The sequence below is a fragment of the Corylus avellana genome, chromosome ca5 (genome assembly GCF_901000735.1).
Source record: "Corylus avellana chromosome ca5, CavTom2PMs-1.0".
NCBI classification, from domain to species: Eukaryota; Viridiplantae; Streptophyta; class Magnoliopsida; order Fagales; family Betulaceae; genus Corylus; species Corylus avellana.
Window position 1 is genome coordinate 27,236,770 of NC_081545.1, and position 13,137 is coordinate 27,249,906.

General features: G+C 34.5%; 2 protein-coding genes across 3 annotated transcripts; both read left to right on the forward strand.

The window, feature by feature from the left end:
* The first annotated feature begins 2,249 nt into the window (after positions 1–2,249).
* Positions 2,250–6,569, forward strand: LOC132182606 (SUN domain-containing protein 4). Of its 2 annotated transcripts, XM_059595903.1 has the most exons (5): positions 2,250–2,497; positions 3,573–3,793; positions 4,535–5,790; positions 5,930–6,015; positions 6,138–6,569. In XM_059595903.1, exons 2-5 carry the CDS (start codon positions 3,631–3,633, stop codon positions 6,382–6,384), a joined length of 1,752 nt encoding a protein of 583 aa, XP_059451886.1. In that variant the 5' UTR covers positions 2,250–2,497; positions 3,573–3,630; the 3' UTR covers positions 6,385–6,569. The 2 variants fall into 2 exon arrangements, with proteins under 2 accessions (XP_059451886.1, XP_059451884.1); XM_059595901.1 differs by lacking the exon at positions 2,250–2,497 and having other exon boundaries at positions 3,435–3,793.
* Positions 6,570–8,496: 1,927 nt separating this feature from the next.
* LOC132182060 (probable glycosyltransferase At5g03795) lies at positions 8,497–11,583 on the forward strand. Its single transcript, XM_059595267.1, has 5 exons — positions 8,497–8,508; positions 8,719–8,748; positions 9,736–9,899; positions 9,978–10,326; positions 10,924–11,583. The coding sequence occupies exons 1-5, from the start codon at positions 8,497–8,499 to the stop codon at positions 11,581–11,583; spliced, it is 1,215 nt and encodes a 404-aa protein (XP_059451250.1).
* Positions 11,584–13,137: the final 1,554 nt, after the last annotated feature.

Here is a 13,137-nt window from a genome sequence, read left to right on the forward strand (position 1 = left end):
TATTGAGTTGAAAGTATTAGGCCATTTTAAAGCTGGTGGACTTGGGTGATGGAATGGGCTTTTAGTGGGCCAAACCCATCTATCGAAAAAAAAAAAAGAAAAAAAGAAAAAAAAGAGAGATGATCATGTTTGATTAACCAATAATGTTGAGCTTTTCTCCGAGTGACAACATGCTTGAAATTATGTTTGAAAAATAAAACTTTTAAGTCAAAGGCAAATAAATACTTTTTGAATCCTTAAAAGTGTTTTTTATTTTTTTTACCAAACAAATACTTTTTTTTTATTTTTTTTCAAATCGACTTTTTAAATGTTAAACACACTTTTAGGCTCCTCAAATACATTTCCAAACAAACCTTGAATAGGCATTACTGAGCTTTTGGATTTAGACATCCCAATCAATATTGATCCCCATTCCCCAGTCCTTGTGAAGCCTTATCCTTTTCATGCCACTCGTTCTTATAAATCATAGACACAATCACAATCGTGGTCTTTGTATGGCAATTATTGGCGGTATAGCTGATTTGGAACACTTGATAGAGTCATCGAATCTTTTAATGTTGTCGAAGGACCACTAGATAGTTCATCGCTCAATGGCTTGTCAGTTGTCACATAAAGTTCTGGCTGTCCGTCTTGCTCTGATCAGCTGCCCAATATAATGTGATATTGTATTGTGATCATGCAATAGCAATGACCTCAAGAATAAGACTGTATTGCGATCATATATTATGGGCTCCGGATCCATATTTTTTCTGTTAAAAGAAATATGATGGGGCCGGAAACGTTGGCCCATTAAAATGAGGTTGTGGCGCTTCTTGAGTTGGGCCCCACATCTTATCGTTTTGAATGTGGGCCCGCACTCAGCAGTCCTTGATACCAAAAATAGCCCTCAAATCAAAATTTCCCCCCCTTTCCCTTTTAATTACACTTAAGTCGCCGACGTGCACCCACGCGAATAACGCGATTCCAGGTCAGACCCCCCCTAAAAACGGCATGATGATGATGCAAGCGACCAATGGGATGCCTCATTAGGACGTCACCACCTGTCCGTGGCATTTCTTTATTTGTCGGTTCAAGTCTGCAAGCAATTGACAGCTATTAGCTCTTGTTTGCTTTAGACATATATGGGCCCCTTTTTAACTAAAATAATTGAACAAGTCGGCAAATGGAAACTTCATAGCTTAAATCCAGCGCCATTTTTTTTTTAATATTTCAAATAATAAAAATTTGATATATTAGATTTTGTTTTAACTAAAAAGGCGAATAATTGTCTCCGAGATTAGCTCAATCGGCTGGAATGACGCCTAATAAAGCGGAAGTTACTAGTTCGAATTCATCTTCCTCTCTTATGCAGACATATAAAAATAAAAATAAATAAAGAAAGAAAGTGAAGAATTAGTTTAAGACTAAAGAGAGTGTAGTTGGCAAGGACAGGTTGCATGCCAAAAACACCCAGCAAATTGTCTTAGTAAGAAATCAAATGTTCTCTCTTGGCCAGCATAAAAATAATGCTCATTCTAAAGTCCTTTCTTTTATTAATACCCCCAAACATCCTTGTTTGGAAGTAGATTCAACTCAAATCTGAATTTTAAATCTAGAAAATTCATGCACCTCTTTTGGATTTCGTTTTCCAAATTCAACTAATATATTATTTTTTTTTAAGTGTGAATTTCATTAATTATAAAAACACGATAACTTAATTTTAAATTTGTAATGAAAACATAAACAAGAACAAATCCATTAGAGTTTGTTTTCAATTTGCATATCAAAAACACCAATTTCCATGAAATCCCTCGCCCCAAAACATGAAAAGCCTCACTAATCATATACATAATTCCTAAACTCCACATACCTGCTATCTTTTTTTTAACATGTCTATACAAAAAAAGGAATAGAGAATTCGATCTAATAACCTCCATTTCATATGGCATAATTCCGAACTGATTTACCTGCTATCTAAAGACAGACAAAGAACATCTCAATTCCATCCCAAAGGGATTAAAATAATAATAATAATAACAAGAGGAAATAGTATTAGAGTGGGTTTTGCATTGTGACTTGATAGATAAAAATATTTGAGAGTGTTTTTTTTAAAAAAACTATAATTTAAAAACACAAATAAGGAAATATTTTAAAAAATGCATAATTTTAAAAATAAAACTGTAATTCTTTCAAACATTTTAACTGTTTTAAAATTACTCAAACAAATCCTTAGAAGGCCTTTAGAAAGGCTTCGAAACAAAGACAGAGTATTAATATGAGACGCTCGGTGGAAGGCAATAGGGCCGTTACTGAAGAACGAAGCGACAAGAAAGCATATGAAAACGGCAAGGACGCCCAAACCACACGGCAACGCCGAGAAGATTCGCGTTAGTCTACGCCGTTTCCATGATGACTCCGATTTCCCTCTCTCTGATCTCCAACATTCTCCAATAAAATATTGATATTGTAGTTGTTTGTTGCCAATCCCGAGAGAAAAAAAAAAAAGAAAAAAAAAAAGGTAAGAATACCCAGGTGATTTCCAATTTGAATCTCTGTGCGCGTATCTATCTACTTCTAATTTAATCTAATCATTCTGGTTTGCATTTTTTGGATTAAAAAATTATTGTATTAGATCTAAAAGTAGTTTGATTTATATACTCTAGCTTGAACTGTAGCTTTTTGTTAATCACCCAGTGAGATCTCCGTTCTCTTTGATTTCTCTCTTTCGAGGTTTGTGTTATGATATTCCTGTATATGTTTGCATGTTTGAATGGTTTTATATCTTATTTTTTGTTTGGAAGGTCAGAAAGTCGAGGAATGGAAGAGAAAGTTATAAGATTGTTGGTGTCGTTTTCTCGTGTTTTTTCAGAATCATGAAATGATAAACTCAATTAAGTTACTAATTGGGTGGATTTTTTTTCTTCTTCTAATTGGTATTATGTGGGAGGATGATATGTTACATTCGAAATTTTTGAATTATATTTTGTACTACTTTTTCTTCTCTTTGGGTTTTCTCTGTAACCAAACATGGTTTGAAAAGAATGGAATTTTAGTCTTTGTGACTTGCGCTTGAATTCAGTTAAGGAAACTTGTTAGGTGTTGTCTTTTTCAGATTTCACCATCGGTTTCGTTGACACAGTATTTCTTATGAACTAAGGGTGATTTTGCTTGACTGCTACGATGGAGTAATTATTTAAGAATACCCATTACAATTCTCTAAGTGTCTGTGAGTATATGGGGGTCGATTTTCTTATACAAAGAGTCTTGATTTTAGAAATATTTAGTATGGTATACTGTAGAAGAATGATCATCATCGTATTGTTCCATATGTGGAAGTGGGATTGATCCAAAAAGATGAAGATAATTGTGTGTGTTTGAATCGTTTAAGTTATTTAAGCTGAAGCTACAAGCAAAATGCTCTTTTTGTTAATTCAAAGGTACCCTTGGGAATTTGAGCCATTGGACTTGGATCCGATCTTCATTTACAAGCAAATTAGATTATTTATGTATTTTTTGATTTATTGTTTTAATTATATAAAAAAATGATTTGTGAATGTAGGAGTAAGAGAAGGTTTCTGTATTGTGTGGTGCAGGGTATTTCCTGTTTTCTTTAGTTGTTCAGCCGTCAGCTTTGGATCGGATTGATGAGCAATGCAGAGATCTCGCCGAGCTCTTCTGCAAAGAACAGCTTTGGAGAAGGGTATAACTGGAAGAAGAAATTGCTTCTACAAGGTTTCTCTTTCCTTGGTTTTTGTTCTGTGGGGACTTGTCTTCCTTTTTAGCTTATGGATCAGTTTTGGCCATGGTTATAGAGGTAAGCTCTTTAAACTAAGTTTTCCTTATACACTATTACTGAATCTTCTGATAAATTGCTGTTGAGAGCTCTAAAGAATCTGTAGGATGCCGAGCTGTTTTACATTCTTGCAATGAATAATTGTTATGTGAGATCTCATATTAGAGGTAATATGAGAGGTGTTTCAGTGGTTCGTCTTTCTGCTTTCTGGTTATGTTGGCAAGCCTATGCGTAGCATAAGTGTATTTATTGTAGTTGGCAATCTACACATTTCCTTTGTGGCTCTATACATTTCCAAGATCCATCATTTGTACTGAGTAGCCTCCCCTTGATTGCTTTCCCATGAAGCATTGGCTTGATTGTCACATTGCAGCCTTTAACCCACTTCTTGGGATTTATGTAGTCGTGGTGTAGGAACTGTTATGTTGTTTCCTATGGGTACAAATAAGATGGGGTTTTGATGCACTAAGCATATGGGGTAGTTTGGGGAGGACACGAACAAATTATTTCTGAATTATACTATCCAAGTTAAAGTGAACAGAAAATCTAACACCATGAACAGCATATTAGGTGAATATTTGTAATTGCTATATATATATATATATATATATATATATATATATATATATATATATATATATATAATTTTTAAGGATGCACTCATCTTTAGTCTTGTTTTCCACAATGCATTTTGTTTTTGGTTTGTGCTGTATTAATAACTTGTTCTGATTAGCTACTCTTTATTCTTTTTTTTGGACTTAGGTGAATCTGCAGTACTTCCGGTTGGCATATCCACTTGGGATGAAGCTAAGGTGGGACATAATGAACACTCAGATAGAGTAGAAAATCATCAACTGAAAGAAACTGATTCTTTTTGTTCTCCTGAGGCTTCGTGCACAAATGGTGCTGAAACCAGAGGTTGTGGTAGTAAATTAGTTTGTGGAGAAGGAAGTACAAACGATGTCTCAGTTGAAGGGAGAAGGGATGATCTCTCAACTGTTCGAGAGCAACCTGAGGTGGAGAACTCCAGTTCAACTTTGAAATCTGAAAATGATGATCCAAAGACCGATCATCTGTCTCATAGTGTTCCACTTGGTCTTGATGAGTTCAAGAGCAGAGCCTTCAGTTCCATAAGTAAACCTGGAACTGGTCAGGCTGGAAGCGTAATACACAGAGTGGAGCCTGGAGGTGCTGAGCACAATTATGCTTCAGCATCCAAGGGAGCAAAGGTTTTGGCTTTTAACAAGGAAGCCAAGGGTGCCTCTAATATCTTAGGTAGAGATAAGGACAAGTATCTTCGAAATCCATGTTCTGCAGAAGAGAAATTTGCTATTATAGAGCTTTCAGAAGAAACCTTAGTAGATACAATTGAAATAGCTAACTTTGAGCACCACTCTTCTAATTTAAAAGATTTTGAGCTGCTTGGCAGTTTGGTTTATCCAACAGATGAATGGGTCAAGCTCGGGAATTTCACTGCTCCAAATGTGAAGCATGCTCAGAGGTTTGTTCTTCAGGAGCCAAAATGGGCAAGATACCTAAAGTTGAATCTTCTGAGCCATTATGGTTCGGAATTCTATTGTACACTGAGTTTTGTTGAAGTTTATGGTGTAGATGCTGTTGAACGAATGCTGGAAGATTTGATATCTGCTCAAGATAAGAAAGTGTATGTTCCTGAGGAAGTAACTGGTGACCAAAAGGAAATACTCACCCAGCCAGAGCCCACTGAAGGTGTGAATCCTGATCAAGATATTATAGAAACTAGGGTGCCTGATCCAGTTGAGGAAATGCGTTACCCACAAGTTGGCAGGATGCCTGGGGACACTGTTCTCAAGATATTGATGCAGAAAGTACGGTCACTGGATTTAAATTTATCTGTTTTAGAGCGATATTTGGAGGAATTGATTTCCAGCTATGGAAATATTTTCAAAGAAATCAACAAAGATATAGGAGACAAAGATATAATTTTAGAGAAGATCAGAGAAGACGCAAGGAATCTTCTGGACAGTCAGGAGGTCATTGTATGTGAAATTCTTATCTTTCTGAATCTTGCTTATTGATATTATCATTGTTTTGTGTTGTTCTTATAAAATATCATGATCAGTGCTAGTATTATCATTATACTTGTGATTAATTTTGTAATGGTTTATTTCATTGCAGGCTAACGATGTCGACAATCTTATTTCTTGGCGATCCGATGTTTCCAGGCAGTTGGATAATTTACTCCGGGACAATGCTGTTCTCAGGTAGAATTCATTTCTTGCTCATATGCTTCCCCCCCAATTGCTTAGCAACGTTAACCCAAAAATTGATTTTGGTTTTATCCAGTTTGTTTTTGCAAGCCCTGATAAATGCCATTCATTTGCAGATCTCAGGTTGATAAGATCCATGAGAATCAGAGGTCTATGGAGAATAAGGGTGTCATAGTATTTTTGGTATGTTTAATATTTGCAGTTTTGGCTCTTGTGAGGCTATTCTTAGATCTGGCGGTGAGTGTTTATAAAGCATCGAGTGTTTATAGAACAAATATGTCCGGGAAATTTTGCTGGATGAACGCTTCCTGGCTATTCTTACTATTGAGCTGTACTACCATTATTTTCATACTATCAATATAGAGAAATAGAGAAATGTTTGTTTTCTATATTATGCCCCTCTCTTGTCCATCTCCAGACAAGAGACGGGTAAGTCCACCATTAAATATGTTGAACTATGTGAGTTTCACATATTCAATGGTAAATTTGTAGAAGAGAAGTATGTGTAACGGTTCACATCACTATAATACATATTTTGTTGGAATAAATGCCTATTGCGCCTCAATCTTTCTTGCATAATGTCCTACTTTTACATCCATCTTGGGACAAGTTATATTGAGCGAGATCTCCTTCATTTGGTTGTCCAAATTGCAGCGATTGAGAGAGGTCTCAATGGAGTTCACTTATGATGCCCTTTTTTATTAGCTACACGGCCGGCTATAATTTTTAAAAAACGCATTATGAAATGGTAATTTATGTGATTTTGTTTAAGGGTTAAATACCAAATGTCTTCCTGGGGTTTGGTAACTTTATTTTTATCCTCTTGGGGTTTCATTTTTATCACAGGACCCTTCCTGGGGTTTTGATAAAGGACCAAGTTAGTCCATCCGTTAGTTGACCATTAGGACTGATATGTGGATCAATTTGATATTGACACGTGGCACCTATTTAATTTTTTTAAACAAAAAAATAAAAAATAAAAACAATTGGCCACCCCCTTAGCCATTTGGGGGTGGCTCAATTGTTTTTCTTTTCTTTTCTTTTTTTTCTTTCTTTTTTTTTAATTAAAAAAAAAATTAAATAGGTGCCACATATCAACATCTGATTGGTCCACGTGTTAGTCCTAACGGTCAACTAACAAATGGACTAACTTGGTCCTTTATCAAAACTTCAGAGGGGTCCTGTGATAAAAATGAAACCCCAAGGGGGTAAAAATAAAGTTACCAAACCCTAGGGGAGTATTTGGTATTTAACCCTTTGTTTATAATTGTACTTTTAACTTGTGAAATTGCAAAGCCAAATGACCTCTATCTAAACTGTATGCAAAATAAAAGCAAACTGCCGTACTCATTAATCTCTTTTCCATATACATAAAATTAGTATTTGTACCACATCTTGTTTTGTTATTCAATAACATTGCTTTTCACACTCATTATCACACAGGCATATGAAACGTGTTTTAAGTGGCTTTTCTTTTGATTTTTTATTTTTAATGGCCGACATAAGAAACCACTTAAAGCATGCCACATCAACTCATTTGAATTTGCTACGACTCATGTGAATTTGCTACGATATATGGGCGGGAAGAGTATCATTACTCTTTCATATTTTTAGTTTGCTGAACTCTCCCAAGATGCATGTTTGATGAGTGGGTGGAAAAGCCACAGGGAGGAAAAGAAAAAAGTAAAAGTAAAGACAAGATTTGGAAAGGAAAGAACGATCATTTCCTTTCCATCAAAGTGTTTCTTAAGAGAGACGGAAAAGAACAAACGAAAAATAAAGACAGAATTTAGGAAAGGAGATTAGAAAAGAAAGATACTTTTCCTTTCGATCACAATTCACAAGTGTTTCGTAAGACAGAAGGAAAAGTAGAAGGTGAAAAAAATAGATTTCCACCTTCCGTTGTTTGGTATAAGAGAAGGACCAGAGGAAAAAAAATTATATATATATATATATATATATAGTAATTTGTTTCTTATAAGAGGGGAAAGGGGATTCAAACTAGTAACTTCCGTTTCATGAGGCGTGATCTCTAGCCAATCGAGTTACTCTTTGGGGACATAATTTGTTTCTATTAAAAGAAAAGGAAAAATATTTAGGTTTTAAAACATAAGGAGTAAAAGGTAATTTGAAAGCACACCAACTCTGATATAAAATGTAATAAAGATAATAAATACCAAGGAGATAAATTCGAACTAGTGACCTCCACTTTATTAAGCGTGGTCCCAACCGATTAAGCTACCTCTTGGAGACAATTGATTGGCGTTGCTGATCCAACACCGAAAGACTTTTTAGTGAAATTTTTGTCATAAAACAAAATTTAACATCTTATGCTAAAGGTAACAAAGACTTTTCTAATTAACTAAATTTATTTGTTTCCATGTTTATCATATTGTATCTCTACAGAATAATTAAGTTTAATTATGATTTATTTATCATCTTTGTAAATCCAGTAAAGGATATTTAAAAGTCATAATGGTTGGAAAGGTGTGAAAAAAAAAATAAAAATTACAGGTCTTCATCCTCTTAATTAAACATTGGAAAAACTAATCAAATAATGAAGGATGACGTGGCAGACCCATAAAATTACCTTATTAATTTGGTTGAATCGGACATTTATATCTTGACCATATATATATACACCCTATTCTAAAAAATTTATGATATATTCATTTTATAGTTTCCAGCAATAAATAGCTTCGAATTAACGTTTCATCTTTAGAACTTGTTTTTGGATACTTCATTAATGTATTGTTTTAATTAGTTGATGGTTCATTTTTTAGTATGTAAAGTTGAGTAAACATGAGTTGTCTAGCTAGTGGAAAATAAAATATATCCTTAATAATGTCCTTTTCTTTTTCTTTTCTTTTTTGGACCACCTTAATAATCTCCTTAATTAAAATTCTTATAATTAACTTTGTTTCTTTATATTTTGATTTCGACATGATATATATACCTCAAATATTACAAACTGTGGGGTTAAATTAAGTTTCCTTGTGAGCTTTTTGCTGCCTAATTTACATCAATTATATAATTACATTTTTTTTCAAATCTAGAATTTGAACCTGTTCTAATAAATAGTGACTAATATCTATTAGCCACAGAATTATGCAAAATATTTATTAATATATATAAGCAAAATAAAAAAAAAATAATAATAATAATAAAATAGGAAACATGGGTTAGTTTGGAAATAGAGCCATACTCATTATCAATACCTCTAACTCTTAAGAAAGCTTTGCATGGCATTAATTAATTCTGAGCACATTCTAGCAAATAAATTGTGACGAAATAATTAATGAATCTCCAAAAGATAGTCATTTACCAATTGACCATTAGAAAAAAAATAATAATAATAATAATAAAAATTAGGGTACGTTGTGGAGATAGACATGCCCTCTTCCGACAAGCCGCCATTGTGTTCATCCTACCGACCATCTCCTTCATGTCTGGTTTTACTGTTTCTGGCACCTTTAGTCGTCTTCTCACTAATCCTTTGCACACTGGGTGATCCCAGGTCTTCTCCATGTACATGGAGAGTTTGTTATATCTTCGGTTTTGGTGGACCGGCAGTTGCTCCATCTTTTTCTAGATCTTCTTCCCCCCTCCCTCAATTTGTAAGTTCTTTTTTATTTATTTTTCTTTTCTCTATGTTGATATATTTAATATTTATTTATTTTTTATTTGTTTTTGTTGGGAGATTAGGAAGTAAAGCAAGAGAGACATAGATCAGGGTTAGGAAAAATTGAAGCAAGTTTGGCTAGAGCCAGGCTAGCCATTAAAGAAGCTGGAAGAGTCCAGAATCTGACATCAACCTATGACGACCCTGAATATGTTCCTCGGGGCCCAATATATAGGAATGCAAATGCTTTTCATAGGTACATTTTATTATTAATTTTTTTAAAACAAAAAATTCTAATTTGAAAAGAGAGAAAAATAAAAATAAATTACTGTAGGAGTTATTTGGAGATGGAAAGGGTTTTCAAGATATACGTATATGAAGAAGGAGAGGCGCCGTTGGTTCATTATGGGCCATGCAAGAGTATATATTCGACGGAGGGAAGCTTCATTCATGAGATTGAAATGGGAAATATGTATAGAACCAGAGATTCCGGTGAGGCTCACGTGTATTTCCTTCCGTTTAGTGTGGTGGAGATGGTGAAGTACCTCTTTGTGCTCAACTCCCATGATATGAGTCCCATCGGAGATGCTATCGCCGACTACGTCCACGTCATCGCCAATGCACATCCCTTTTGGAATCGAAGCCTTGGTGCCGATCATGTCATGCTCTCCTGCCATGATTGGGTAAATAATTATCCCCTACTACTACTTTTATCTTAATTCTCATTTTTCTTGTTTGATTTTCTTTACGAGCATTGCTATTCTTTACACATATTTATTACGCACTCACTTTATATGTTTTAAGTTGCTTCGCTTTATATGTGACTACTTAAAAAATAATTTAAGTAAACATGGGTGTAAAATTTGTATGCAAAATGGATAAAGATAATTTCCATTTCAAATTAAATGAATTTTATAGTTACGATTTAAAGTTTGTATATCTGACCGTGTAAATGATTTTGTATTATTTAAAATTTTAAAAGACGTGTTAACATTAACTTCATATACATCGTTAAATGCACTAACTTTAAATCCTGACACAAAAAAAGAGATAATAGATACTATCCATTTCACTTTGAATGAATCCTATTTCGTAAAAAATGAGTATGAATAAAACATTTATCTTTCTTTCTCGATTAAAGAAATAATAGAAAACTATTAGTATTACAAGAAGAGAAATAAGAGAGTGCACGAAAATCACTACATGTAACATTTCTCTTACCATAACTCTATATGAATTGATACCCTAACTTTTCTTTATGGAATATTGCTAATTTATAGGGGCCTTATACATCTTCATTTGCTCCCAACTTATACAACAACTCCATAAGAGTATTGTGTAATGCAAATACATCCGAAGGATTCATCCCATCCAAAGACGTTTCATATCCAGAAATCCATCTCATAACGGGGGAACTACTCAAGGGACTTCTCGGCGGACCCTCGGCCTCCCGCCGACACATTCTAGCCTTCTTCGCCGGCGGCCTGCACGGCCAAATCAGACATGTTCTTATGGAGCACTGGAAAGACAAAGACAAAGATGTGCAGGTCTATGAACATGTTCCAAAGGGAGTAGACTACAACTCAATGCTGAAGAAGAGCAAGTTCTGCCTATGCCCTAGCGGGTATGAAGTGGCAAGCCCTAGAGTTGTGGAAGCAATCTACGCCGAGTGTGTGCCGGTGCTGATTTCCGACAGCTATGTTCCTCCGTTCAGCGATGTTCTCGACTGGGATTCATTTTCCGTCCAAGTGAAAGTGGATGATATTCCGAACATCAAGAAGATACTCATGGGAATCTCTCCAAATCAATACAAGAGGCTGCAAAGGAGGGTGAAGCAGGTGCAGAGGCATTTTGTGGTGAATGGGCCTCCAAAAAGATTTGATATCTTTCACATGACTGTTCACTCTATTTGGCTTAGGAGGTTGAACATCCGCTTGTAATCCGGTATATATATATATACCAGCTGTGTTTAATTTATATATGTAAGCAATCAAGAGAAAAGCTAGTGGTCAATATTTTCTCTAGCTCATTTCATCTTACAAATGAATCATTAGATTTGTGGATTTATGTAAACTCTACACGAGCCAATGTTGAATTCTCATCCTACGAATCTAATTATTGATTTATTGAATTTGTTGAAAAATATGAGCCAAATCTAGAAAACATATTAACCTCATATAGGCTTATTGTGAGATACTTCTTTAGATGGTAGAAGCTGGAATATGAACAGTTTGTCAAATCAATTGAATTTTCAAATGAGAAATGATACACACTCTCACTTCTACCCTCTTAAATGCGTTTTTTGACGTGGCACTAAAAATTACCATTAAATTTTGGATTGATTACTTTTTGGATTCAATAATAATTTTTAAAGTCATATCGAGAAGTGTGCATTTGAGAATATGAATCATTACTCGAGCTTTTGTTTAATGTTGTAGAATAACAAACTTGCTCTGCAATGGTGTACACTTGATATTAAATAACATCATTCTTCTTTTATAGTACTAAATTACACACTAAGCTTTCCTGAACTACTATCTCATTCGTACTTATTCGTACTTAGATCTTTAAATTTTGACTCACTACAACTCGCCCCTATAAATTATCATTTTGTTTTGAATTGCACCTCAGGTCAAATTATTGGAAAATACATCACAAAGTTTAGAGACGTGAGTACAAATAAAGTGATAACTTAATTGGAAGCCGAATCCACATGAAAAAAATGGGAAGTTAGTGAAATAAAGAAAGGAGTGTAGCTACTTTGGGAGAGGTTGAATTGGGGTTAGTGAGAAAGATCAGTAAAGGGAAAATGATGAAATGCCAGGCACAGATATTTAAAGACGGAGAAGTGAAAAGTAAGGATTAGGCTATCTTTAGTGACAAAATGGGCTTTCTTATAACTTTTTGTTTAGTGGGTTGCTACGGCCTGCCGCATTTTGTTAATAGAATTCGTATAAAAGGGCCCAATCACAGAGGAGCCTATTCTAGGCCCTGTGTTGTGGGAGAGGGTGCTTTAAGGAACATGATCATCATAATATTCAATTAGTGTTATTAAAAGGGCATTTTTGTCTTTTTACTTTTTTAGGAGACAAAAATACCATTCCAATATAACACTAACTAAATATTATTCTGGAGATATCCTAATTTGTGCTTTTAAATGAGTGAAGTATATAACATATTTGATACGGATAATTGGGATAGTTGGGCTGATCCGCTGTCGTCCATTTTCGATTGTTAGTTTGAGTAATTAGGACCCTTTCTTCTTAGGTCAATTTGTATAGATCCATTTTAGTGTATTGTCGAAGCCATCTTTGGAAAATACAAAATACAAAAACTCCTTTCTTTCTTTCATTAGAGATTCGACTCTCGAATCAATCATCCCCAACCACATTTTTACAACGAAACCACATCAATTTCATACAAACCGTTTTCACCAATTTAATTCCACAGCCACATTTTTACAACGATAATACATCAATTTCATACAAAAATTA

Excerpts from the sequence above, each read along its gene's own strand:
- LOC132182060 (XM_059595267.1), top strand. Across the intron at positions 9,900-9,977 it reads AATGCAAATGCTTTTCATAG|GAGTTATTTGGAGATGGAAA; the intron begins GTACATTTTATT and ends AAATTACTGTAG. Across the intron at positions 10,327-10,923 it reads TGCTCTCCTGCCATGATTGG|GGGCCTTATACATCTTCATT; the intron begins GTAAATAATTAT and ends GCTAATTTATAG.
- LOC132182606 (XM_059595903.1), top strand. The coding sequence starts at position 3,631 with ATGCAGAGATCTCGCCGAGCTCTTCTGCAAAGAACAGCTTTGGAGAAG. Across the intron at positions 5,791-5,929 it reads TGGACAGTCAGGAGGTCATT|GCTAACGATGTCGACAATCT; the intron begins GTATGTGAAATT and ends ATTTCATTGCAG. Across the intron at positions 6,016-6,137 it reads CGGGACAATGCTGTTCTCAG|ATCTCAGGTTGATAAGATCC; the intron begins GTAGAATTCATT and ends ATTCATTTGCAG.